The 26155-nt window shown below is 49.3% G+C and overlaps 1 protein-coding gene across 2 annotated transcripts in view; it reads left to right on the plus strand.

Moving 5' to 3' along the window:
• The first annotated feature begins 598 nt into the window (after positions 1 to 598).
• DGCR8 (DGCR8 microprocessor complex subunit) overlaps positions 599 to 26155 on the plus strand; it is a 33675-nt gene continuing 8118 nt past the window's right edge. The window contains exons 1-9 of one of the 2 annotated variants that reach the window (XM_012776543.3): positions 599 to 729; positions 5303 to 6299; positions 6759 to 6918; positions 9284 to 9426; positions 9591 to 9873; positions 10961 to 11158; positions 11405 to 11506; positions 12264 to 12362; positions 16857 to 16939. In XM_012776543.3, coding sequence (XP_012631997.1) covers positions 5580 to 6299; positions 6759 to 6918; positions 9284 to 9426; positions 9591 to 9873; positions 10961 to 11158; positions 11405 to 11506; positions 12264 to 12362; positions 16857 to 16939 — 1788 coding nt within the window. In that variant the 5' untranslated portion in view covers positions 599 to 729; positions 5303 to 5579. Of the gene's footprint in view, positions 730 to 1037; positions 4887 to 5302; positions 6300 to 6758; positions 6919 to 9283; positions 9427 to 9590; positions 9874 to 10960; positions 11159 to 11404; positions 11507 to 12263; positions 12363 to 16856; positions 16940 to 26155 lie in introns of those variants that run through there. The other variant, XM_075996831.1, reaches the window with a different exon arrangement.

Raw genomic sequence — 26155 nt, forward strand, 5'->3', positions numbered from 1 at the left:
TAATAAGTTTCTTGGGAGAGAAACTTTGCAACTCTCTATAAAGACACAACAAAAAACGTTTCTCATATTTCGCCACTATTTTCAGCACCCAGGGTTTCGGCTGCCTACTGGCGAGTTTCTGTGTCCGCCGTTCCTTCCACGTTTGGACTGGAAAGTGCCCGCTCCACTCACACTTCCACTTTCCGAGACTGCTGATGCAGCGTCAGCGAAGAGGCGAGCGCCCGCTGAGCGCGCTCCGTGCTTTGTTCACAGTCATGTTTGATGAACCAGCGCTTCTAACTAGATCCTGTGGGCTCGCGCGGCGGTGCCGCTCCCGGCATCCTCTGCTCCCGGCATCCCTTGCGCTCCCCGTTCCCAGCTCCCCTCGCGCCGCGTTCCTCAGCGCGGAGAGCCCCGCCCGGGCTGCGACCGTTAACGCGACCGCGGCCTGGCGCCTGGTCCCGCCCGCGCAGCCGCGCTATTGGGCCGCGCGCCGCGGACACGCGTGCCACGCGCCGCCGATTGGTAGGCTCCGCAGCCCGCTCGGCAGCTCCCCCAATGCGGGGCGGCCGCGCGCCTGGATTGGCCGCGCGCCGCCAAGGCCCGCCCTCCGTTCGCCCGGCGCGGCAGGCGGGTCCGCCGACCGGAGAGTCCGGGCGGCCTTTCCAGATGGCGGCGGCGGCCGGGCGGTGAGGATTTCCCTGCCGGGGTCGGGCTGCGGGCGGCTCGGGCAGGCCGCGGGCGCCGCAGGTAGGTGCGGGGCGCAAGGGGCGCCCCGCGGGCGGGCGGGCTGCGGCCTGCGCGGAGGCGCGACCTCTCTCCCGCCTCCCTCCGGGTCGAGGCCGCGGCCCGGGCTCGGGGCGGGGCGGGGCGGGGCAGGCCGCGCGGCATCCGGCCTTTGTGAGGCAACATGGCCGCGGGAGCGCGCGGGGTTCCGCCGGGGCCGGGGCCGGGGCCAGGCGTCGCCGGCGCGTGTCGCTGTCCGCCCGGGCACAGAGGCCTCTCGCCCGGTGAGCCCGAAGCCATAGCATTGCTTTCAGGCGGGAAAGGTGTGGACAGGGACCGTGCTCGCCCAGGACCCTGCCGGCTTTAACAGTTTGGGAACCCGAGAAGTTGCCCAAGTCCTTTTCTCCACCAAACGCTCCTGGATTGAGTGTCACATAGATATTTGGGATATAGTTTTATTGTAACAAATGAGCATGGCATAAATAAATGGAAGGTGGCAACCTGTTGACAGCGCTTCCTGTCAAGTATCGTCAGATGGACTTGGGTTGCTCGCGGTAGGAATTCAGTTTGCGGGTTTGCATGCTTGCATGTCCCTTGCTACCTACCACACGACAGGCCCGAGCTGTCTGCTGTTCGAGGCCAGCCCCTAGGCGAGGACTTGCTGTCTCCTAGCCAGACTGGACTCCCCGTTGTGGGAGTGGCTCAAACCCTGTTGCAGGCCATCCCTCCCCAAAGGGGGTGAATGCCATTCTGGGGTGCTGAGTGCCTGCTGTGAGCACTGGATGTGAGGCCCTGTGGAGGGTGACAAAAGGAACGGATGAGGTCATACTGCTGCTAGGTTGGGCTAGAGGCTGCAGCATGAGAAGCTTGACCCAAAGGCAGTCTCCACTGTGCCAGACCATCGTGGCCGATGCCTCAGTGCCAGCATTGCAGGTGGACTCCAAGGAAGGTTGCTGTCCAAGTGTTGGTTTTACCTGGTGCCAGGGGCCCAGGGAGCCTACTGTGAAGTCTGCTGCTGGCCTGTGGTCCAGTTGGCAAGGCAGAGTTTGCCAAATGCATGTGTTCAATCAGCTGAAGCACTGTTGAGGCCCAAGGCTGGGAGAGACCTCCTTTGAACCCTTTATGGCCAGGCATTGTGTGCGGAGCACCTCCCAGGGCTTGTTTTATAGTTTTACCATGACCTTGGGTGGGAAATGTGATTCTCACTGGCCCAGTCTTGGTCTCTCTTGTCATAGCTCCCTTTGTGATCTCATCCAGCCTCCTGGCTTTAATGCCACCTTTCCTTGACATCTTCCATGTCTCCATCTCCAGACCTGGCCTCCTTTCTGAGTTCCAGCCAGCTGTTTCTAGCTGCCCCTTCCACATCTCCATGTGTTCCTTTGATGCCAAGTAGCCATATCCAAACCAAACTCCATCTTCACCAGCCAGAATTCTCCTGGTGCCTTTCTGAAGTCCCCTCAATCCCTCTCTTTCTTATACTTTCATACAACCCTCAGGAAGCCCTGTCAGCTCACCTCCTATTTCCAACAACAGACCATTTCTCACCACTTAATGTCATGGTCCAAGCTACCAAGTGAGCCTCTAATTCTCTTTGTTGTCACCCTTGATCCCCAACCCCCACCCCCATCCACCCACCTGTAGTTTTTCTGGACATGGGGCGATTCTTTTAAACTATAAGGTGGTATAAAAGTGAGGCAGTGTAGACTCCAGCTTGCCTTGGGGATAAGGCAGTGGTACCATTTCTAGCTTTGTGACCTTGAGCAAGTGCTTTAACCTTTGTCACAGTACTGTGAGAGCACTGGGTGAGGTAAAATGCTTACAGCACTTAGGACGGCCTTCCTGAGGGTGGGCTGCCACTGCTGTCTTTGGATCATGTGGCCCATCTCAAGATAAGAGCCAAAGTCCTGGCAGCAGCCTGGGACACCTACCTACCCCTGTCCCACTTGCCCTCACTGACCTGGCCCACTGTCAGGCCGCTTGGGCACACCAATCTAGCCTCCCACACCATGCTCCTGCCCTGGGGCCTTTGCTTTTCCTCTGAGCCTTGCCACCTACCTGTTTCACTCTGTACCTTCAGGTGGATGCTGACTGTGAGGACTTCTCTGACTCCCTTTTCTGAAGCTGCCCCCCCTTCCTCAGCCCTTTCCTTGTTTTGTTTTAGCTTGAACACATCTCAACATGTGTCATAATTCATGTTTTTCTTAGTTGTCACTTGTCCATCTCACCCGCTGAAATGTGAGCTCTGCAGGGCAGGGGTTTCGCCTGTCTTGTGTCTGCAGCATCTAGTGTGCTGTGTGTGCCACATGGAAGGCGATCAGCGGACCTTGTTGAGTGGATGCAGAAAGTTTGCAGGGGGAGAGTAAGAGACTTGCCTGGGACTGCCAGCCGCTGAGCTTTGGAGCTGGGCAGGTTTCCTGCTTTCCCAGGGAGTGTATCTTCCCTTCCCTGGCTCCAGGACTCCCTGCCCTGCACCTCTTCAAGGCGCTGCCCTGCAGCAGTTTTCACCTTTGCTTGGTGCTCCCACACTGGCTGTTTCTTAGCCTTTTAACATGGTAGCAGAGTTCCTCATCCCATCCTCCCACCTCCTCGTGTCTTCTTTGAGTTAGCTTTTTCTGCCCCAGAACCATGGATTGACTTACGAGGGTCTCTGCAGGCCTGTCGGGTCGGAGGGCCTAGTCCTGGTCTTACTCGTGGTCTGGAGCGCTAGGCATGCCGACCTATGCGTCCCTTCTCTGAGGTGGTCTCTCTTGCTTGCCAGGAGATTGGCCTCGCCCCACTTGGTGCTCCTCACACCCACCTGGCTGCTGGCTGCAGCACTCTGAAGGCAGTGGTCAGCTCTGTGCTGTATTGCCTTGATGCTGAGCACCTCTGATGGACATGCCTTTGGGAAGGTTTTGTGTTAAATTCCTATTGAGTTAAAAAGTGTTAGGACATCTTAGAATCTAGAAATACAGTGACAGTGCAGTGGTCATTGCCCTGCCAACATGCCCAGACCCTGGGGACCTTGTCACTTGTTCACGTAGCACCTCCCTCTGAGTAGACAGTTAGCCAATAGTTGTGAAGTATATTGATGAAACCTAAAGCAGCCTCTGATTTTCATGTTGTGTTCCTTTCAAAGTACAACCACCATACTCTGTCCCAAACTTCTCAAATGTGTGATGTCTACTGTCTCCTGTTCCTTCTGGGAGTCTTTGGAGTAGTCCCTAAAACCAATCAGGCTGTCACATGGCGTGGGCATGCGTGTGTGCGTCTGCACCAGTGTGCACAGCATGCGCATGGGTGTGTTTCTGTGCACGTCATGGGAATGTGCATGTACATGTGTGTCTGCATGTACTTCTCCTGCTGGGCCCCTGGGTTTTCTGCCCCCCACCCCCCGCCTTCTCTGCCTCGTGTCATCCATCCCACCTGTCATGCTTCCTCTGTAGTGAGGCTTCCTAGAGTTGCATCCTTAACCCTCAGGCAGCTATCCTCCTGTGGCCTGGCAGCTTGCTCCTCGTTGGTGCGTGTTGGCCTTCCGTCCCTGTGCACATCACGGCACCTGTCAGTCTCTGCAGGCTCCTGCCTAGGTGCTGGAATCCGTGTGTCCCTCCAGGGGAGGAGCCTTGCTCATCTCAGTTCCCTCTTTTCTCTGCTCCCCACCTCCATTGGGTCAACAAGTGTGCCAGTTCTGTGGCCCTGTTCTTGATGTCTCCAGCCCCATTACTAGGGCCTCTTTCACACCTTCGTCCTCTGGCGTGGAAGACTGTCCCATGCCTCTGGTGCTGTTGCCTCTGCTTGGCACAGCTGTGAGTGTCTTTTCTCAAATAGAGACCTAATTCTGACCCCAAAGTTGCTTCACCCTTGGTGGATCCTATTGTCCCTGTCGTGGAGCCAGGCTGCAGGTGACACCCAGGATTCTCTGTGCCTTGGCTCCCGTTGTCTCCTGTAGCTCTCCCCTACACCTTGGCAGGCTCCGTTCCCCACAGCCACCCACCCCTCTCGTCTACCCAGAACAACTATGCCGCCACCTCTGGTGACCTCAGCACGCTGCATCACTATCCCAGTCCACGTGCCACCTTGTGGGCCCAGGAGAGCCCTGGGGCCTGGGTAGCAGGGCGCCTGGCCAATCCTCTGAGGCCCTAGTGCCGCAGAGCTGAGCCGAGGGCCTGGCGCTCACCCTCTGACTGACCCAGCCCTTGCAGGTGAGTGGACTGATATGCTTTGAAGGCCTGAGGGAGGCCACATGCCTTATGTGTGTTCCGGAAAGGGTGCCTCCCACTGTGCTTGCTTATCTGTAGACTGAGGTAGGGGAGTGCTGTGGTACAGTATAGCATAATTTTTTTTATCCTTTTTGAGCCTTAAGATTATATTATTTTTGTGCTCCTGAAGTAGGAATTAAAGTGGACAGTTAATAAAATATTAAACTTTGGACTTAAATTATAATTTAGGTTCTGAAATAAGAAAGTAAGGCTCGTTTGTTCTGATGTCTAAAAGGTTCTCTTCGGCATATTATTTTAAGCTCTTTACTATGCTGTTAATAGCACTTGACTTTGACTTGGTACCCGGGAAGTGGAAGGTTTCTGTCATTTTGTGATGATACTTTTAAATTTCTTTTCAGGTGGAAGAAGAAAGGTGCCACTCTGGCATGAAGACAGACTCGCTTAGTCGCCAGTCACTTAAGCTGAGTGCATTGTGATTTCCAATAATTGAGGCAGTGGTTCTAAAAGCTGTCTACATTAATGAAAAGAGCAATGTGGCCAGCTTGACTAAGCCGCCAGCACACAGCGCGGCAGGACGCGCCCGGGTTTCGGCGGACTTGTGCATGTTAGCTGTGTAGATTTATGTGAGGGCTTGTAAAACTCTGGTCTTTTAAAGTAGTCTTAAGCACTTTTAATATGGAGACAGATGAGAGCCCCTCTCTGCTCCCGTGTGGGCCCGCAGGAGAAGCGGTGATGGAGAGCCGAGCTCGCCCCTTCCAAGCGCTGCCCCGTGAGCAGTCTCCACCACCTCCCCTGCAAACGTCCAGTGGTGCAGAGGTAATGGACGTTGGCTCTGGTGGTGATGGACAGTCCGAACCCCCTGCTGAGGACCCCTTCAACTTCTACGGAGCTTCTCTTCTCTCCAAAGGATCCTTCTCTAAGGGCCGCCTCCTCATAGACCCGAACTATAGTGGCCACAGCCCGCGCACCGCCCGGCACGCACCTGCGGTCCGGAAGTTCTCCCCTGACCTTAAGTTGCTTAAGGATGTAAAGATTAGCGTGAGCTTTACTGAGAGCTGCAGGAGTAAGGACAGGAAGGTGCTGTACACAGGAGCGGAGCGTGACACGCGGGCAGAATGCGGTCTGCTCCTTAGCCCTGTCAGTGGGGACGTGCATGCTTGTCCCTTTGGCGGGAGTGTTGGTAATGGGGTAGGCGTAGGGGGTGAGAGTGCGGATAAGAAGGATGAGGAGAATGAGCTGGATCAGGAAAAGAGAGTGGAGTATGCAGTGCTCGATGAGTTAGAAGATTTTACTGACAATTTGGAGCTAGATGAAGAAGGAGCAGGCGGGTTCACGGCTAAAGCAATCGTTCAAAGAGACAGAGTGGACGAAGAAGCCTTGAATTTCTCCTACGAGGTATGTTGGCGACCCCTCCTTTGATGGGCTCTTAGCAATCCCAAAGGGGTTTGGGAATTGCAGCATCTTTGAAGAGCAGGGAAATTTAAAAAATCAGTTGCCTTATGAGGTGGGATAAAGTTAATGTGGAGAAGAGAAAGATGTAAGGAGTCTGGATTTTTAAAGTTTTGTTAACGAAGTGTTTGGCCGATGAGTTGGGCTTGAACCCTTTATCCAGCCTGAGTTGGCAGGTGCTGCTGAGAAGTGCTCCTTGCCGGTGTGTGCACCTGGACCAGGTGTGTTGGCATCGGCTTTTGGTCTCATCCCGTTTGTTTTTCAGATGACCACACGCCCTAAGGGCACACCTAGGCCCCCTTGAGCGCACCTCTCTGTGTCTGTTCTGGTGTACACGGCTGGGCTTGCCCGTCGTGCAGGAGCTCAGGCTCTGGGGCTGTGGTGTCTGAACAGCATGTTTTGCAGGATGACTTTGACAATGATGTGGATGCTCTGTTGGAAGAAGGCCTTTGTGCTCCCAAAAAGAGGCGAACAGAGGAGAAATACGGAGGAGACAGTGACCATCCCTCTGATGGAGAGACGAGTGTGCAGCCGATGATGACCAAGATTAAGACAGTGCTCAAAAGTGAGTTGGCAGCATAGAAGCAGTGCGCACTTCCAGAGCAGGAGAAGGGCAGTTGCTTCCTTAGGAAAGATGCTTTGGCTGGGCACAGTGGCTCACCTATAATCCCAGCACTTTGGGAGGCTGAGGCAGGAGGATTGCTTGAGGTCAGGAGTTTGAGACCAGCCTTGGCAATACAGCAAGACCCTGTCTCTACATAAAATAAAAATTAGCCAGGCATGGTAGTGTGTGCTTGTAGTCCTAGCTACTCTGGTGGCTGAGGCAGGAGGATCACTTGAGCCCAGGTGCTGGAGACTACAGTGAAGTATGATAGTGCCACTGTACTCTAATCTGGGCAACAGAGCGAGACTCTGTCTCTTAAAAAAAAATGCTTTGAAAGCCCTGTGGTGCCAGGCAGTAAGATGGGTGGAGGCATGTGTTTCGGGACAGGACAGTCATGTCTAAGGGCAAAACAGACCGGGTTTGGGATGCCTGCTGAGACACAGCCCAGGTGCAGATTCTGGGAGGTGCCGTGGAAAGCACAGAGCAGGGGGTGGGGAGACTGTGCAGAGGAATGGGAAGGAGCCTCTCAGGGATCAGGAGCAGACCCCAAGGACGGTTCGTTGGTATGTGCTGGGAGCCAAGACCAGAGGTGTGCTCAGTGAAGTAGGTGACGTTCCAGGTTTTTGTTTTACTCCAAGTATCACAGAAGCAGGTGGTGGTCCAGGTTTTTGTTTCATGCCAAGTGCCACAGAAGCCACCAGAAGCGGGTGGGCATTACCTGATTTTTGTTTGAAAGTGTGGCACTTGTGTTTTTGGTGGGCAGGGGAAGCTCCTTGGGCAGAGGTGGAAGTGCTTTGGAGGTACAGGTGGTGAGACTTGCACTGATTTTGGGGAGAGCAGTTGGAAGGCGCCCAGAGTAACTTTGTGAGGCTCTGTCTTCGATGCAGTGCAGGTGTGGGAGGAGTAGGGTTTGATGGCCTGGAGGCACCTATGAGTGTCCCAGTGGAGGTGTTGGGCTTGGTAGAGGGTCTGAAGAGACACACGGGGACTCGAGCACACAGGTGAGACCCTGGGCTGAGGGCCATAGTGCAGAAGGTGGCAAGGTGCAACTGGGAGGAAAGCAAAGGGTGGGTGGCACAAGACCCCTGTCCTTGGGCTGCTGAAAGGATGGCCAGCTCAAGCAGTTGAACAGGAGGACTGTTGGGATAGGTGGTGACAGACAAGATGAACCCAGGGCTGCAGCTTCTGGAAGAGGCAGGGGCAGTCTGCCTCAGTGCCTGGAGGGCTGGCTCCTGCCCCTCTGTGGTTTCAGCAGGCCCACTCCGAGCAGGGAAGCCCCTGTCCATTCTGTGTAGCCAACAGGTCAGCAGCAGGCCTGGCCTGCCTACCTGGGTGCTCATACACAGACAACTGTGTGTGAGCTCTTCAGGTGGCTAGGTTGACTTTGTGTCCGCTCACTGTCACAGAGGAGCAGCCTGGCTTGACCCGTGTCCCGTCTTGTGCTTGGCTCTGTATTCCATTTGCCACTTCTCCTGACTTAGCCCAGAGCTGCAGTGAGGCAGCTCCATTTTGGCAGAGCTCCTGAGAGAGCACCCCACGGTGTGCATGCACCCTGACCTGTGTCACTCCCTTCCTGGGGCCATCACCTGATGGGTCTGTGTGTAGGTGCCAGGCTCAGGGTGAGAGCTGCGGCTGGGTCCTGGCTGTGAGGTGCCACTTCCTTTTATGAGAGTCACTGGAACCTTTTTCTCCACATATTTTTTTTTTTAGATTTCACGTGCTTTTTTTTTCTTTTGTTTCTAAATTTTTAATTTGTTCCCAATACCTATAAGAAATTTAGTTTTAGTTAAATCTTTGCCTTGTGCTCTTTTTAGTAATAGATCTGTCAGGTAGGTGTCGAGTGGATGATAAATCTTAAACCTCTTGCTCATGACTACCTGGAAGGGGTTGGGAAGGGTGTCTTAAAACCCATTTAGAGACTTACTAATTCCAAGTAGTGTTTCGTATGCTGGTGAGAGTGTGTAGCTCAGTTTTGATAAAGACTTGTCACCTGGTCACTGGGAGCAGCAGCTGACAGACATGCAGTTTATCAGCAAAGCTTACCTAGCTCTGGAGTGTTCCTGGTCATGGCCAGGCAGGCAGGAGAGGACTTGTTCTGTGCTCTTTCATGTGCTGGTTTGACACATTTCATTACCACCTTGTGCCACATGCTGTCCTAGGCCCTGGGGGCATGGCAGTGAACAAGGTAGACAGGAGCTTAGGTTCTCTGGGAAGACCCAGGTAAACAAGTTCACAAATATGGAGCAGTTTCACATGTAGGAGGTGCAGTGGCAACAGTTCTAAGTGTTTTTAAAGTGATTGTGGGATGTTCTCATCTTCTGTGCAGGTCGTGGCCGCCCACCTACGGAACCGCTGCCCGATGGGTGGATCATGACATTCCATAACTCCGGAGTCCCCGTGTACCTACACAGAGAGTCTCGGGTGGTCACCTGGTCCAGGCCATACTTCTTGGGAACGGGAAGCATACGGGTAGGGGAGGCATCAGTCGTGACTTTAGGCTTGTAAGTTCTCAGACCAAAACTTGCACGTCTACACACATTACACTGTAGCCAAGCAGAGGCTGGTGAAAGCCATCAGATTTTCAGACTTTTGGGGTCATCCTTGTAATCTGTGTTGTACTTTTCTGTCCACAGAAGCATGACCCTCCTCTGAGTAGCATCCCTTGCCTACATTATAAGAAAATGAAGGACAATGAGGAGCGGGAGCAAAACAGTGAGCTCACCCCCAGTGGGGAAGTGTCCCCCATCAAGCCCTTGACCCGATCCGTAGAGCTGGAGTTCCCCCTGGATGATCCTGACTCCATGGGCGCTGACTCAGGGCCACCGGATGAGAAGGACCCGCTAGGGGCTGAGGCAGCCCCTGGGGCCCTGGGGCAGGTGAAGGCCAAAGTTGAGGTGTGCAAAGACGAGTCAGTTGGTAAGTTTCCTGAAGGAGCTTTCTGTCCTTGCTGCCTGGGACCTGTCTGTGGGAGTACAGCTGCATCCATGCCCTGCCCAGGGGCTCATTCCTCCTGCTAAAGGCCATCATCCCTAGTTCCTCTGTGTGTCTGAGGAAGGTGCTGTGCCTGTCCTCTCGTGTGGCTGGGAAGGCCTGTCTTCCTGCTCCTGCAAGAACCCGCCCGGTGCAGCTCCCTAGCCCCTTGCCTGGGCTCTGCAGAGCTGCGCTGTGGCTGCTTTGGGGAAGTGGCTGCCAGCACTGCCCACAGGCCTTTGGCTCTCTGGTCACTTGTATGGTCTTTCTGGAAGCCTTTCTTTTTCAGTAGGATTTGCACATGTGGCATTATTTTTATTTTTCCTGATGAGCTCAGAGTGAGCCTCTTCAATGCATGTACTCAGTGTTGGGAAACTGTCACTGTTCTGTGACAGTTCCCTCTTAATTCCTACTGTTGCTTTTGCATGTGTGCCAGTGTTTCTCATTCTCTCTTCCATATCTTTTAGCTTAGTTCTACCCATTTGAGTCTTACCTCTCTCTTCAGTGGTGGCAAATCTCTTTCAGCCCACCTGTTGGGTCACTCTCAAAGAGCACTTCCCATGTTCTGGGTTTCTGGTTGTCCGTGTATTGCTGGCTGATGTGTGTGTGGAAGTGGCCAGAGGAAGAAAACACGGTGGTCAGAGAGGTGCGGGGCCACCATTGCATGGGAGCCTGAGTTGCTGCTGGTAGTCTGGCATTTGTTTTCATACAGAGAGAAAGTCCAGAAGGCCATCTGATTTTTTTTTTTTTTTTTGCTTCCTTTTTTTCTTTTCATTTTTATATTCTTGATTTTGTTCCAAATAAAGGATATCCCAGAAATTTGTCTGTAAGTGACCTGCCAGAATGATCTGTGCTGGCAGAGTGAGGGACCTGATTCTTTGCTTTTGGTGCCCTTTGAAGGGATGGGAAAAGGGAATGGGTGTCAGGTGGCCTGTTTACTGGGTGGCCTGTCGCTGTCCTCTGCACTAAGTTTCAGACACGTGACTCCTACATTGGAAGTTTAGTAATTGGGTTCTCTGGTAATCTTGGACAGATCTTGAGGAATTTCGGAACTACCTAGAGAAGCGTTTTGACTTTGAGCAAGTTACTGTGAAAAAATTCAGGACTTGGGCTGAGCGGCGGCAGTTCAACCGAGAAATGAAGCGGAAACAGGCCGAGTCTGAGAGGCCCATCTTGCCAGCCAATCAGAAGCTCATTACTTTATCGGTGCAAGACGCACCCACAAAGAAAGGTGAGTCAGGCTTCCAGATTTTAACGTCAACAGACGGGTTATGCTATTATTTCTAAGTTGATGTGTTTAGAGTGTATGTCCTATGAATTGCATTTCATTCAAAGCTTGTTTATCCCATGAATGCAGAGTCTACCATGCTCCAAGTGGTGAGCCCTAGTTAGTGATTCAGTAGTGTGACGCTGCCAGGTCGCTGAGTGCTTGCAGCAGTGCTTCTGGCTGTTGCTGAGATGGTTTTTCTTGTCACAGAATTTGTCATTAACCCCAATGGGAAATCCGAGGTCTGCATACTGCACGAGTACATGCAGCGAGTCCTCAAGGTCCGCCCTGTTTATAATTTCTTTGAATGCGGTAAGTTTGACCTTCTCCATTCTAGTCCTAAAGAGTCACACACGTCACTTGGTCAAGGGAGGCGGGAGCTGGCCGGTAGTCCTGTTCTGCTGGCATGAAGGGAGCGTGCAGGGCAGAGACGAGCATGCTGCAGACATGCTTCGTTGTCATGGATCTGCGCCCTGCCCGAGGGGAGTGCTTTCCCTTTCCAGTCTGTCCCATCTGCCTCGCTGGCTGCTGCCCTGTGTTGTCGCAGAGCCTCCTTTTGAGGAGCTGTCACTGTGAACTTTCCCTGGTCTCCTGGCACCCCTGGGTGGCCGGAGGGTCCTTGGGCCTGCACTTCCCTGCCACTGCGTCTCCCATGGGCATTCTTGTCACACCTTTGTGAAGACCAATGTATCTTCCCCTTGCAAGGGAAAGCCCAGAGGGTCACTCATCATTTGGGTGTGTTTCTTTGGCAAACCACATATTGTGCTTCCCGCCCTGCCAGTCCTATGACCATCTTTCATAGATGTTGGTCCCTGTACCAGGAGGCTCTGCCCCTAGCCTCCCGCCTCCTCTCGGCTCCCCACCCCACCATCCCCAATTTCCCTCGATTGCTTATCTGCGCCCTCTGTTGCTGACTGCCCGTGGCCCTGCCCTGTGTCTCAGGAGCCCCCAGGTCTCTGAAGGGCAGCTCCTGACTCATCCTTGTCTGTCTGTGTGGTTAGATTGTGTGTGCACGCATGCTTTTAATGTCTTGCAAGTGTGTTTTAAAACAAGTAATTTTAATTTTAAGAGAACCCAAGTGAGCCTTTTGGTGCCTCGGTGACCATTGATGGTGTGACTTATGGATCTGGAACTGCAAGCAGCAAAAAACTTGCGAAGAATAAAGCTGGTAATGTGCCTGCGGGGGTCTCAGGGACACGTGCACCTGGTAATGTGCCTGCGGGGGTCTCAGGGACACGTGCACCTGGTAATGTGCCTGCGGGGGTCTCAGGGACACGTGCACCTGGTAATGTGCCTGCGGGGGTCTCAGGGACACGTGCACCTGGTAATGTGCCTGCGGGGGTCTCAGGGGCATACCTCTGCTGCATCTGCTTCTCCCACCATGGGTAGACCGGGCTGAGCAGTGGTGGCAGGTGGGGGTGTGGGTGGGACACATTCATTTTATTTATATATTCATCTATTTTGAGTTTTAAAATTACATGCTCATTGGAAAAAACTCAAATAGAGTGAAATGTGAGACTTAAAAGTAGAAGGCCCCTCTCTGCTGAGTGATACCTGGGCTAATATGTCCCTTCCTTGTCTCAGCCACACACGGATTTGGGGGTGTGCTCAGAGCTAACTGGGTTGTGTTGAGTGCACACTGTAGCAAAAGTTTATATTTAAACTGGGCAAATGTGAGCACACAAGGAGAGAAGAGTCAGATCAGCGTGCTGTCAGCATTCTCGAGTGGTTTGACATTTATGCGGACTCTTTCCTGAGTCCTTCAGACTCCAGATTTGGGAGTCAGCACAGTTGCTCATAGCATAGCATACCTACTTGAAAGCTTGTGTCTGCACCATGTCCTTCCTGTTTGCTTTCTTGTTGGCACTAATAACAGTGGGCACTAGTACAGTGCGTAATAGTAACAGTGGGCAGTGGTAACAGTGAGCACTAGTAACAATGGGCACTAGTATAGTGCATATAGTAACAGTGGGCACTGGTAACAGTGGTAACTAGTACAGTGCATAATAGTAACAGTGGGAACTAGTAACAGTGCATAATAGTAACAGTGGGCACTAGTACAGTGTGTAATAGTAACAGTGGGCAGTGGTAACAGTGGGCACTAGTAACAATGGGCACTAGTATAGTGCATATAGTAACAGTGGGCACTAGTACAGTGTGTAATAGTAACAGTGGGCAGTGGTAACAGTGGGCACTAGTAACAATGGGCAGTAGTAACAGTGGGCACTAGTACAGTGCGTAATAGTAACAGTGGGCACTAGTATAGTGCATATAGTAACAGTGGGCACTGGTAACAGTGGTAACTAGTACAGTGCATAATAGTAACAGTGGGCACTAGTACAGTGCATAATAGTAACAGTGGGCAGTGGTAACAGTGGGCACTAGTAACAATGGGCACTAGTATAGTGCATATAGTAACAGTGGGCACTGGTAACAGTGGTAACTAGTACAGTGCATAATAACAGTGGGAACTAGTAACAGTGCATAATAGTAACAGTGGGCACTAGTACAGTGTGTAATAGTAACAGTGGGCACTAGTACAGTGTGTAATAGTAACAGTGGGCAGTAGTAATTGGGCACTAGTATAGTGCATATAGTAACAGTGGGCACTGATAACAGTGGGCACTAGTACAGTGTGTAATAGTAACAGTGGGCATTAGTAACAGTGCATAATAGTAACAGTGGGCAGTAGTAACAGTGGGCACTAGTACAGTGCATAATAGTAACAGTGGGCACTAGTACAGTGTGTAATAGTAACAGTGGGCAGTAGTAACTGGGCACTAGTATAGTGCATATAGTAACAGTGGGCACTGGTAACAGTGGGCACTAGTACAGTGTGTAATAGTAACAGTGGGCATTAGTAACAGTGCATAATAGTAACAGTGGGCAGTAGTAACAGTGGGCACTAGTACAGTGCATAATAGTAACAGTGGGCACTAGTACAGTGTGTAATAGTAACAGTGGGCAGTAGTAACAGTGCATAATAGTAACAGTGGGCAGTAGTAACAGTGGGCACTAGTACAGTGCATAATAGTAACAGTGGGCACTAGTAACAGTGGGCACTAGTACAGTGCATAACAGTAACAGTGGGCACTAGTAACAGCGGGCATTAGTACGGTGCGTAATAGTAACAGTGGGCATTAGTAACAGTGGGCACTGGTAACAGTGGGCATTAGTACAGTGGGCACTAGTACAGTGCGTAATAGTAACAGTGGGCAATAGTACAGTGCATAATAATAACAGTGGGCAGTAGTAACAGTGGGCACTAGTACAGTGCATAATAGTAACAGTGGGCACTAGTACAGTGCGTAATAGTAACAGTGGGCACTAGTACAGTGCATAATAATAACAGTGGGCAGTAGTAACAGTGGGCACTAGTACAGTTCATAATAGTAACAGTGGGCACTAGTACAGTGCATAATAGTAACAGTGGGCACTAATAACAGAGGGCACTAGTACAATGCGTAATAGTAATGGTGGGCACTGGTACAGTGCATAATAGTAACAGTGGGCACTAGTAACAGTGGGCACTAGTACAGTCATAATAGTAACAGTGGGCACTAGTACAGTGTGTAATAATAACAGTGGGCACTAGTACAGTGCATAATAGTAACAGTGGGCACTAGTAACAGTGCATAATAGTAACAGTGGGCACTAGTACAGTGCATAATAGTAACAGTGGGCACTAGTACAGTGCATAATAGTAACAGTGGGCATTAGTAACAGTGGGCACTGGTAACAGTGGGCACTAGTACAGTGTGTAACAGTAACAGTGGGCACTAGTAACAGTGGGCACTAGTACAGTACGTGATAGTAACAGTGGGCACTAGTACAGTGCGTAACAGTAACAGTGGGCACTAGTAACAGTGGGCAGTAGTACAGTACGTGATAGTAACAGTGGGTACTAGTACAGTGCGTAATAGTAATGGTGGGCACTGGTACAGTGCATAATAGTAACAGTGGGCAGTAGTAACAGTGGGCACTAGTACAGTCATAATAGTAACAGTGGGCACTAGTAACAGTGGGTACTAGTAACAGCTGGCACTAGTAACGGTGGGCACTAGTACAGTGTGTAATAGTGGGCAGTAGTACAGTACGTGATAGTAACAGTGGGGACTAGTAACAGTGGGCAGTAGTAACGGTGGGCACTAGTACAGTGTGTAATAGTGGGCACTAGTACAGTACGTGATAGTAACAGTGGGGACTAGTAACAGTGGGCAGTAGTAACAGTCAACACTAGTAACAGTGGACAGTAGTACCAGCCGGCACTAGTAACTGGGCATTCTTTTGCAGGAGACCGTTCTGCCCCAGCATCAGCGTTATTTGGCCTCTTCTCAGGTGTGAGCCACATTGCAGGGTTGTGTTGGGTACACCCCAGGCTGTCACACCCTTAGGTCGATTCTTGGGGTTCCTACCATTGCTGTGTTTCCCAGAGCAGGTCTCAAAGCAGGAACTGTGTCAGTTATATCCTGGTCACACTTGGTCTCAGGGACAGTGCAGATGTTTTTTGCTCATGGGAATCAAAATGTTCCTATGTGTTGCTTCCTTTCAATGGCAGACGCTGAGGACGGTTGGGAGCCTTCTGCGTTGTAGTTACTGCTTGTCCTTCCCTCTGTGTCACTGTCCTGGGTGTGCACACTTCTCCCTAGTCACCAGGAAGGACTGCTATCTTAGATTCTGCCTAAAAGACTTTTTCAGCTCAACAGACTGGGTGTTAGCAAGGTTTTGAGCCAATTACCTGTGGGGTGGGGTCTGGCAGAGGAATGCAGAGGCAGGCCCTGGGTAGCTTCCCTCTGTGAGCTCACCCACTCTTTCCCTCCTGCTGGGATCCACTTCCCCTGCCCAGACTGGCTGCCCTCTGTCGACGTCTCTGCTTGGATCTCCTACAGCACTTAGAGCTCTGCAGGGTCAGACTGAGCTGAGCCACCAGCCCTCTAGCTCAGGCGTCCTCAAACTGCGGCCTGCCAAGGACATTTATCTGGCCCTCCGGATGTTTTTGCTGCTGCTGCCTGTCTTGCTTAGCAGCAAACTTGTCCCGGGCCCACAGTGCGCTTGTGTGGAATGTGTGCCGCACTCTCCAGTGGCTCTCCAACGATCTGAGGGACAGTGAACTGGCCCCCTGTTTAAAAAGTTTGAGGACCCCTGCTAGCTGTTGCACCCCAGCCCTGCTTATGTGGTGCCTGTGCTCTCAGCCCTGGGCTATCCCTGTGCTCTTCCCTGCAGACTCCCTAGAGTGTACCTCTGTATAGGCCGTGTCTCCCTGCCTATAGCAGGCCCTGCCACTGCTGCCTGGTCTGGTTGCCTGCAGCCACCTGCTCGGTTCAGGGCCTACTGAGCCATTTTCTGATACACCACCCAAGGGATTCCGTAGAACGCAGATCTGAGCCCCTCCTCATCTGCTCCAGGACCCCTGAGAGCACATGCTCTCCATGTCGCCTGTGGGCTTCCCCCCCCCCTCTCCTGTCCTCAGGGTGAGCTTTTCACTCTGTGCTCTCCTGACCCTGCCTTTGAAGTGCTGCCACTCCCTGGGCCCTCACTTGCCCTCTGAACTGTGGGATGGAAGCCAGTGCACAGCTCATTCTGCAGCTGAGTGGCACGTGTGCCTGAGCCCTGGGAAGAAGGCTATGCCCACGCCTCACCCTTGGACTTTTTTTCCCCGTAGCCCGAGCCACCCTGGAAATCCTCATCCCTGACTTTGTTAAACAGACCTCTGAGGAGAAGCCCAAGGACAGTGAAGAGCTTGAGGTGAGTGTCCTGGTCCTACACATGAGACCTGTGGCTGCACCTCAGCCACCCACCCTGTTAGCGTGAGCCAGGACTGCCAGCAGACTATGCTTGTGCCCTCTACACCCTATGCCAAGGATTTAGTCCTCCAGCCTGCAGGTCATTCTGTTTGTATTTAAAAAAGAGGAAACTTGCTTGTCTTTGTGCAGGCAGGGAAAAAAATGTCCTTTTTGTTGGAGATTTTTGTTCCTTATGTTTTGCAGCCTTGAGTGTGCACTGTAAATGTAAATCTGTGGTGGGAATGAGCCTTTGAGCCACACAGGTTTAGATTGTTCTTTATACAGTTTACCCTTGAATAGTGCAGTGGTTTATTAGAAGTACCAACCCCCCCTGTAGTTGAAAATCCATATATAACTTTTGACTCCCCCAAATATTTTTTTTTTTTTGAGTCAGAGTCTCACTCTGTTGCTCAGGCCAGAGTGCCGTGGTGTTAGCCTAGCTCACAGCAACCTCAGACTCCCAGGCTCAAGTGATCCTCCTGCCTCAGCCTCCTGAGTAGCTGGGACTACAGGCAAGTGCCACCATGCCCAGCTAATTTTTTCTGTATATTTTTAGCTGGCCAATTAATTTCTTTCTATTTTTAGTAGAGATGGGGTCTCGCTCTTGCTCAGGCTGGTTTTGTTTTTGTTTTTGTTTTTGTTTTGAGACAGAGTCTCGCTTTATTGCCCAGGCTAGACTGACTGCCATGGCGTCAGCCTAGCTCACAGCAACCTCAAACTCCTGGGCTCAAGCAATCCTGCTGCCTCAGCCTGCTGAGTAGCTGGGACTACAGGCATGCACCAACACGCCCGGCTAAGTTTTTCTATATATATTAGTTGGCCAATTAATTTCTTTCTATTTTTAGTAGAGACAGGGTCTTGCTCTTGCTCAGGCTGGTTTCGAACTCCTGACCTTGAGCAATCCACCTGCCTCTGCCTCCCAGAGTGCTAGGATTACAGGCGTGTAATCCACCACCGTGCCTGGCCATGACTCCTCCAAATCTTCTGTTTTTTTTTTTTGGAGACAGAGTCTCACTTTGTTGGCCAGGCTAGAGTGAGTGCCATGGCGTCAGCCTAGCTCACAGCAACCTCATACTCCTGGGCTCAGGCGATCCTACTGCCTCAGCCTCCCGAGTAGCTGGAACTACAGGCATGCGCCACCATGCCCAGCTAATTTTTCCTATATATGTTAGTTGGCCAATTAATTTCTTTCTACTACTTATAGTAGAGACGGGGTCTCGCTATTGCTTAGGCTGGTTTCAAATCCTGACCTCAAGCAATCCGCCTACCTCAGCCTCCCAGAGCACTAGGATTACAGGCATGAGCTACCACGCCCGGTCGACTCCTCCAAATCTTAACTACTAATAGTCTGCTGTTGGCCAGAAGCCTTACTGATAACATAAATAGTCGATTAACACATACTTTGTATGTTTTGCATTTTATACTGTATTCTTACAATCAAGCTAAACAAAATCAAATTATTATTAAGAAAATCAGGCTGGGCGTGGTGGCTCATGCCTGTAATCCTAGCTCTCTGAGAGTCCAAGGCAGACAGATCACTCAAGATCAGGAGTTCGAAACCAACCTGAGCCAAGAGCGAGACCCCCTCTCTACTAAAAATAGAAAGAAATTAACTGGACAAGTAAAAATATATAGAAAAAATTAGCCGGGCATGGTAGGGGATGCCAGTAGTCCCAGCTACTCAGGAAACTGAGGCAGGAGGATCGCTAGAGCCCAGGAGTTTGAGGTTGATGTAAGCTAGGTTGACACCATGGCACTCTAGCCCGGGCAACAGAGTGAGACTCTGTCTCAAAAAAAAAGAAAAAGAAAATATTCCTTTTCTATCGTGTGGAATAGTTTGTGATGGATTGATGTTAATTTTTTAAATGTTTGATAGGATTCATCCAGTGAAACCTTGGCCCAAGCTTTTCTTTGTCCTAAGTTATTGGATTACTAATTCAGTCTTACTTCTTACAGGTCCATTTAGAGTTTATTTCTTCTTGAGCCAGTTTTAGTATTAAAGTTTGTGTCTTTCTAGGAATGTTTTCCATTTCATCTGCATTATCTAATTCATTAGCATATATTTGTTCATAGGATTCCCTTATGATCCTTTTTTATTTCCATGAGGTTGTGATGGACCCTGCTTTCATTCCTGATTTTGGTCATTTAAGTCTGCTTTTTTTCCTTAGTTATTCTAGGTCAAATTTTATCAATGTTGATCTTTTCAAAGATCTATCTTTTATGGATTTGAGTTACTGTGTCCTTTTATTTCAGCCTGAAGGCCCTTCAGTATTTCTTATAGAGCAGGCCCACTAGCAGTGAAGTCTCTTGAGTTTTTATTTATCTGAAAATGTCTTAATTTCTCCTGCACTTTTGAAGCATAGTTTTGCTGGACACAGAATTCTTGGTTGATGGTCTTTTCTTGGCAGTGGGTGCATGTCATCCTGTTGCCTTCCAGCCTGCATGGGTTCTGATGAAAAGCTGGCTGTTTTTGTTTTTGTTTAATTTGTGTTTTATTTCAGCTTATTACGGGGGTCCAAATTTAGGTCGTGTATATTCCCCTTGCCCCACAGTCAGAGCTTCAAGTGTGTCCATCCCCCAGACAATGCCTACTGTACCCATTAGGTGTGTATGTACCCATCCCTTCTCCCCTCCCATCTGCCTGACACCTGATGAATGTTATTACTGTATGTCCATATGTGCACTTAAGTGTTGATAAGTTAATACGAATTTGATGAGAGTACATGTGGTGCTTGTTTTTCCATTCTTGGGATACTTCACTTGGTAGGATGGGCTCCAGAAGAGCTGTCTGTTAACCATACTGAGGCTTGCTCTTATGTACTGCGTTGCCTCTCTTGCTGCCTTAATGATTCTCTTTTTTGTCTTTGGTCTTTGACAGATGTCTCTAGGTATGGATATCTTTAAGTTTATTCTAATGGTAGTTTGTTGAGCTTCTCAGATGTATAGATTAATGTTTTCCATCAAATTTGGGAAGTTTCAGCCATGGTTTCCTCAAATATTCTCTTTGCTCTTTTATTTAATATTTCACTCCTCTTTCTGGGACTCCCATTAATGTCAATTGTTATACTTAGTGATACCCACAGGTCTCTGAGGCTCCATTTTCTTCATTCTTTTTCTTTCTGTTCCTCAGAGTGGATAATCTCAATTGTTCTGTCTTCACGTTTGCTGATCTTTCTTCTGCCTGCTCAAATATGGTGAACCCCTCTAGTGAACATTTCATAATTTGTATTTCTTCTTTGATATTCTGTATGTGGTTATTCTTTCATTTTGTAGACTTTTTTTTTAGTTCTTTGAACATGTTCATTGTAGGTGATTTAATGCCTTTGTTTGGCAAGTCCAGTCTCCTCAGAGATAGTGTATATCATATTAACTGCTTTTTCCAGCCCTGTGCGGGCTATGTATACTTTCCTATTTCTTTGCATGTCTCATAGTATTTTTTGTTTAGAATGGGAAATTTAAAATAGTATGTGGCAGCTCTGGAAATCAGATGACCTTACCTACCCCAGAGTTGATTATTTTTGCTATTCGTGGTAGTTGCTCAAGGGATGCTGTAACGAAGTGTCACAAACTGACACTTCTGTTAAATAACAGAAGTATATTGTCTCATGGTTTTGGGGGCTAGAAGTGTAAAGTCAGGGTGCCAAGAGGGTTGGATCCTTCTGAGGGCTGTGCGAGGATGCCTTGCTCCTGGGTTTGATGCTGGTGGTCTCCATGTTCATGCCTTCCTCCCAGTACATGTTTGTCCTCCAAATTTCCCCTTTTCATAAGGACGCCAGTCATTCTGGGTAAGGGCCCCCTAAATGACCTCCTTTGTAACTTGATTACTTCTTTAGAGACCCTGTACGAATATAGTCACATTCTGAGGTCCTGGGGTTTAGGACTTCAACATATGAATTCTGAGTGACACGGTTCAGCTTGTAATAGTGACTTTCCTAGACTAATTTTGTGAAGTCTTGTCATAAGTGGCCACTGAAGTCACAGTTTCTATTAGCTAAGTGGTCACCTGATTATTGGACAGAGATTTCCTTAAATTTCCAAAACCAGTAAGTCTCCTGGTCTTTGCCTGAGGGCTGTGTGGGCTTGCTGGTGCTCACCTGTGGTGCTCCAGCGGTGGACCTCTCTGCCTTGGCCTTGCCTTCCCACCTGCACTGAGCTTCCTGGGCAACCAGAAGGGAAGTTAAGGGCCTTCTGAGGTCTGTGCTGCGCAGGCGCAGGGCCAATTGGATCCCTAGATCCCCACACATATGGTGGAGCTTTTCAGAGTCCTCCATGGACATCTCATTGTCCAGCTTTTTCTGTCAGGGTTTTTGGCAGCCTTCTTGTTTGCCCAGCTGGTGTCACAGCTTCAGGCTACTGCAGTGTGAACCATTTGCCACTGATTCCTTCTGACACGTGCCCTGAGGACTGGGCTGTTTTCACAGAGTGAACTCTTGAGTCAAGTCAGATAAAGACAAGTCCTTCCATGAGGCACTTCCAGAGGGCAGCCAGAGAAGTCTCAGAGTGACAGTTCTCTGTGGCTGGGGTCTTGGGGACCTCTTCTGCCTGTTTAGTGGCTACCATAGAGCTAGGGAGAGAGAATGGGAATAGGGTAAGTGAAAATGGCATAAAACTCCTTGTTCTTACCAAAATTCAGCTGTTTTTCTTGAATAAACGTTCTTCAGATAGTTTAAAGCAGGGGTCCTCAAACTTTTTAAACAGGGGGCCAGTTCACTGTCCCTCAGACTGTTGGAAGGCCAGATTATAGTTTTAAAAAAGTATGAACAAATTCCTATGCACACTGCACATTTCTTATTTTGAATTAAAAAAACAAATGGGCAAAAACCACCCGCATGTGGCCCGTGGGCCGTAGTTTGAGGACCCCTTGTTTAAAGGGTTTCTTTAATTCCCAGTGTTTTGAAAAAGTTGATTTTGACCAGTTTTTTAGTGTTCTTATTGCTCTTATGGAGGAGCAGATTTTGGAGGTCCTCATTCTGCCGTTCCAAAAGTATTTCAGGATGGATTTTTAAGTCTTCTATCTTTGTAGGCTGTTACTATTATAAAATATAATAAACTATCCATAGCATTAAATTGTTGCTCTCAAGTTTCTGGATGTTTTCTATGCTTTCTTTTCTTTCTTTTTCTCTCTCTCTCTCTTTTTCTTTCTTGCTTTCTTTTCTTTTTTGACAGTGTCTCCTTCTGTTGCCTGGGTAGAGGGCCGTGACACCATCATAGCTCACTGCAACTTCAAACTCCTGGGCTCAAGCAGTCCTCCTGCCTCAGCCTCCCGAGCAGCTGGGACTACAGGCACACATCATCACGCCTAGCTACTTTTTTTGTTTTTAGTAGAAACGGGGTCTCAATTTTGCTCAGGCTAGTCTTGAACTCTTGAGCTCAAGCAATCCTCCCGCCTTGGCCTCCCAGAGTGCTAGGATTATAGGCATTAGCCACTGCTCCCAGCCCCTTATGTAACTTACTTTGTCATAAACAGGCCACAGACAGATCACAGACCCCTCCCCCCCTCGGATCAGGGGCTTGGATGGTCTCAAAGTGCTAGCTTTTGCAGGAAGAGCCACATTTCAACTTTATTTCTGAGGGAAAGAACTACCTGCCCAGACTCACACCCACAGCCCATCGAGACTGTCAGAGGGCCTGTCGCACATGACGGGACCTGGGCTGTGCAGGTCTCATGCCACCATCCTTCCTGAGTCGTGGCCCTGCTTTTCTTCTGGGCAGTGGAGAGGCTTTCCAGAAACTACATTGGAATGTAGCCTGAGAAAAAAGAGGTTTCTCAGGTGGAGAAGGACATGTGTGTGGGGGGAGGGTTCCACTCAACAGTTTCAGCTGGGCTCAGAAATCCAGACTAAAAGGTTTCCCTTGTGTGTGGGGGGTTCCACACCACTCCTCCTATCCTCTGCCACCACTTGGGTGTCCAGCAGTTCAGTTCTGACGCTGTTACTTGGAGTGGTGTCAGTTCTCACAAGATAAAGCACTTGGTCTCACAAAACTGCCCCTACTTCAGATGCTAGCTGCAAATAGGGACCCCGGCTACCTGTCACCCTTCTGCTTGGCCAACTACAGATTTGTAGTCTTCAGGCTGGTTAATTTGCTAGAGGATTCATTTAACTCAGGAGAGTGTTTTATTTACGATGCTTGTGATAAAGGAAACAAGTGAACAGCCAGCTAAAGAGATACACAGGGCGAGGTCTAGGAGGATCTCGAGTGTAGGAATCTCTGTGCTCTGGAGCTGGGCGCTCCACCGTCCCAGCACATGGGTACCTTCACAACCAGGAAGCTCTCCAAGTCTCCTTCAAGAGATTTTATACCCAATCTCCAGCCTCACCTTTGCTCCCCAGAGGTGGGGGACAACCTGAAAGTTCCCACCCTTTGTCATGTATTTGATCTTTCTGGAGACCCCACCCTGAGCCCTCTCATTCCCACAAGCTCAGGTGTGGGGTCTTTTTTTTTTTTTTTAAAGGAGATAGGGGCTCACTCTGTCACCCAGGCTGGAGTGCAGTGGCACAATTAAGGCTCACTGCAGCCTTGAACTCCTGGGCTCAAGTGATCCTCCCACCTCAGTCTCTGGAGTAGCTGGGACTACAGGGATGCACCATCATGCCTGGCTAATATTAAAAATTTTTGTAGAGACGGGCTGGGGAGGTGTGTCTCTCCAAGTTTCCCAGGTTGGTCTCAGACTCCTGGCTGGCCTCAAGTGATCTTCTCACCTTGGTCTTCTAAAGTGCTGGGATTTGGGGCATGGCCTAAGGGTCCTTTTGAATAACACAGACACTCAGGAAATCCTCAGGGTTTTAGGAGCCCTGTGCTGGGAATTGGAGACAAAGACTAGATATACTTTTATTATGTTATGGAAGAAAGTAGCTTTTCCTTCAGGTGGGGTGGAGGGAGCATTTAGAGGGGGCAGTCATTATAGCTCCTAGGAAGTGTCTTGGGGGCTGGCTGGCCTATCTTGCACAGGTACCAGCACCCTGTTCTGGGGCTGTCTCCCCTGGGACATCCCAGCTTGGACCGGGTGGTTGAGATGTCAGAGCAGGCTGGGGAGGCCCTGGGGCTTTGGGAGCTCTCTGCGGGCTGACTCCTATGAGGTGTGGTAGCTACCCAGTCCCTGCCTCAGAAGTGCCTGTGCCACTGCTGGGAAGGAGAGGCTCACCGAGAAGCGTGTGTTGCCTGATTAAAAAGGGAAAAAAATAAAATAAACAAAAGGCATTTCCTTTTCACAACACTTGTGGCGACCTGTTCTTGGTATTTTGTTGTCTTTTAGCTAGCTGTTGGTTGGTTGGTTGGTTCGTGGCTATTTGCAAATTTAGAAATTAGTGACCAGGTGTTTTCCAGTTTTTACAATTGATTTTTTAGTTTACATAGAGTTAAATTCACTTTTTGGTGCAGTTCTATGAGGTTTTTTTGTTTGTTTGTTTTTGTTTTTTTGAGACAGAGTCTCACTCTGTTGCCCGGGCCAGAGTGCCATGCTCACAACAAACTCAAACTCTTGAGCTCAAGCAATCCTCCTGCCTCAGCCTCCCAAGTAGCTGGGACTACAGGCATGTGCCATCATGCCCAGCTAATTTTTTCTATATATTTTTAGTTGGCCAATTAATTTCTTTCTATTTTTAGTAGAGACGGGGTCTCGCTCTTGCTCCAGCTGGTTTTGAACTCCTGACCTTGAGCGATTCTCCTGCCTTGGGCTCCCAGAGTGCTAGGATTACAGGTGTGAGCCACCGCGCCCGGCCTGAGTTTTGATAAATATATAGCGTCATGTAACCAACGTAGCAGTCAAGATACAGAGAATATTTCCATTATGCCTCATGTTCTCTTAGGATGCCCCTTTGTTTTGCCAGTTCCAGAATGTCCTATGAATGGAGCCAAACAGTAAGTAGCCTTTGCATCTGGCCTCTGTGACTTAGAGTGATTCATCCCATCATGTGTATGTCAGGGTCATTTCCACCACTGAGTGGCCCCCACCGTGTGGTTGTGCCACAGTGTATGGGGTGCCTCTCTGGTTTCACTTGGGGACACTGGCACCTTTCTGGGTTTTAGTGATTGGTAGTAAGGCTTCCAGTTCTATGTGGTCACCAAATTCAGGCACCTGGGCTGGGGTTGCTTGGCCCTGTGGCAGGCATTTACCTTGAATTGCCCTTGCACTGTTCTTAGTAATCAGGTGACCATGGAGGTGTGCATCTGTTTCTGGGCTCTCTTCTGTCTCTTGAGCTGTTTGTCTGTCCTTTCACTGATGCCACACCTTCTTGATGACTTGAATCTTCAGACTTTGTTTTTCTTTCTCAAAATCTTTTTTGGCTTTTCTAGCTCCTTTGCCATTGCATGTAGACTTTATTTTTTTTATTTTTTATTTTTTATTTTATATATATATTTTTTTACTCATGTAAGTATGCTGATATGCATGTAGACTTTAGAAACTGTATGTTGATTTCTATAAAAAATTCAAATGGCATTTTAATTGGAGTTGTGTTAATAATCTGTGGATCAGTTTGGGAAGAATTGACATCCTAACAATATTGAGTCTTCTAAATCATAAACATAGATTATTTCTCCATTTATTAGGTCTTTGATATCTCTCATATCAAAGAAGTTGGTAGTTTTCAGCACATAGATTCTGCACATATTTTATTAGATTTATACTTAGGTATTTCATATGTTTGGCATTATTGAGTAGTACTCTAGTGTCAATTCTGGTTGTTCATCTAGCATTGATACAATTTATTGTTTGTATATTGACCTTGTGCCCTGTCACTTTGCTAAACTCATATATATTTTTTTCTTATATAAACTCATATAAGTTTTTTTTCTTTCTAGTTTTTCAGTAGACTTTGGATTTTCTATGTGCAGGATTATGTCGACTATGATTTGATTAAAGATGGTTGGATTTCTTTCTTTCCAATCTGGATGTTTTCTATTTTAGTTCTTGTCTGACTTCTCTGGCTAGGACCTCCAGTGCACTGTTGACCGGAAGTGATGAGAGCAGATGGCTCTGTTCCTGGCCTTAGGGGAAGCACCATCAACTGTGATGTTGGCTGTAGGTTTTTTGTAGATGCACCTCATGAGGTAGAGAAAGGTCGCCAATATTCCTGGTTTGTTAAGTGCTTTTACCATGAAATAGTGTTGGATTTTGTGTAATGCCTTTTCTGTATCTGTTGACCTTATCATCTAATTTTCTTCTTTAATTTGTTAC

This window comes from Microcebus murinus, chromosome 22 (genome assembly GCF_040939455.1).
Source record: "Microcebus murinus isolate Inina chromosome 22, M.murinus_Inina_mat1.0, whole genome shotgun sequence".
NCBI lineage: Eukaryota > Metazoa > Chordata > Mammalia > Primates > Cheirogaleidae > Microcebus > Microcebus murinus.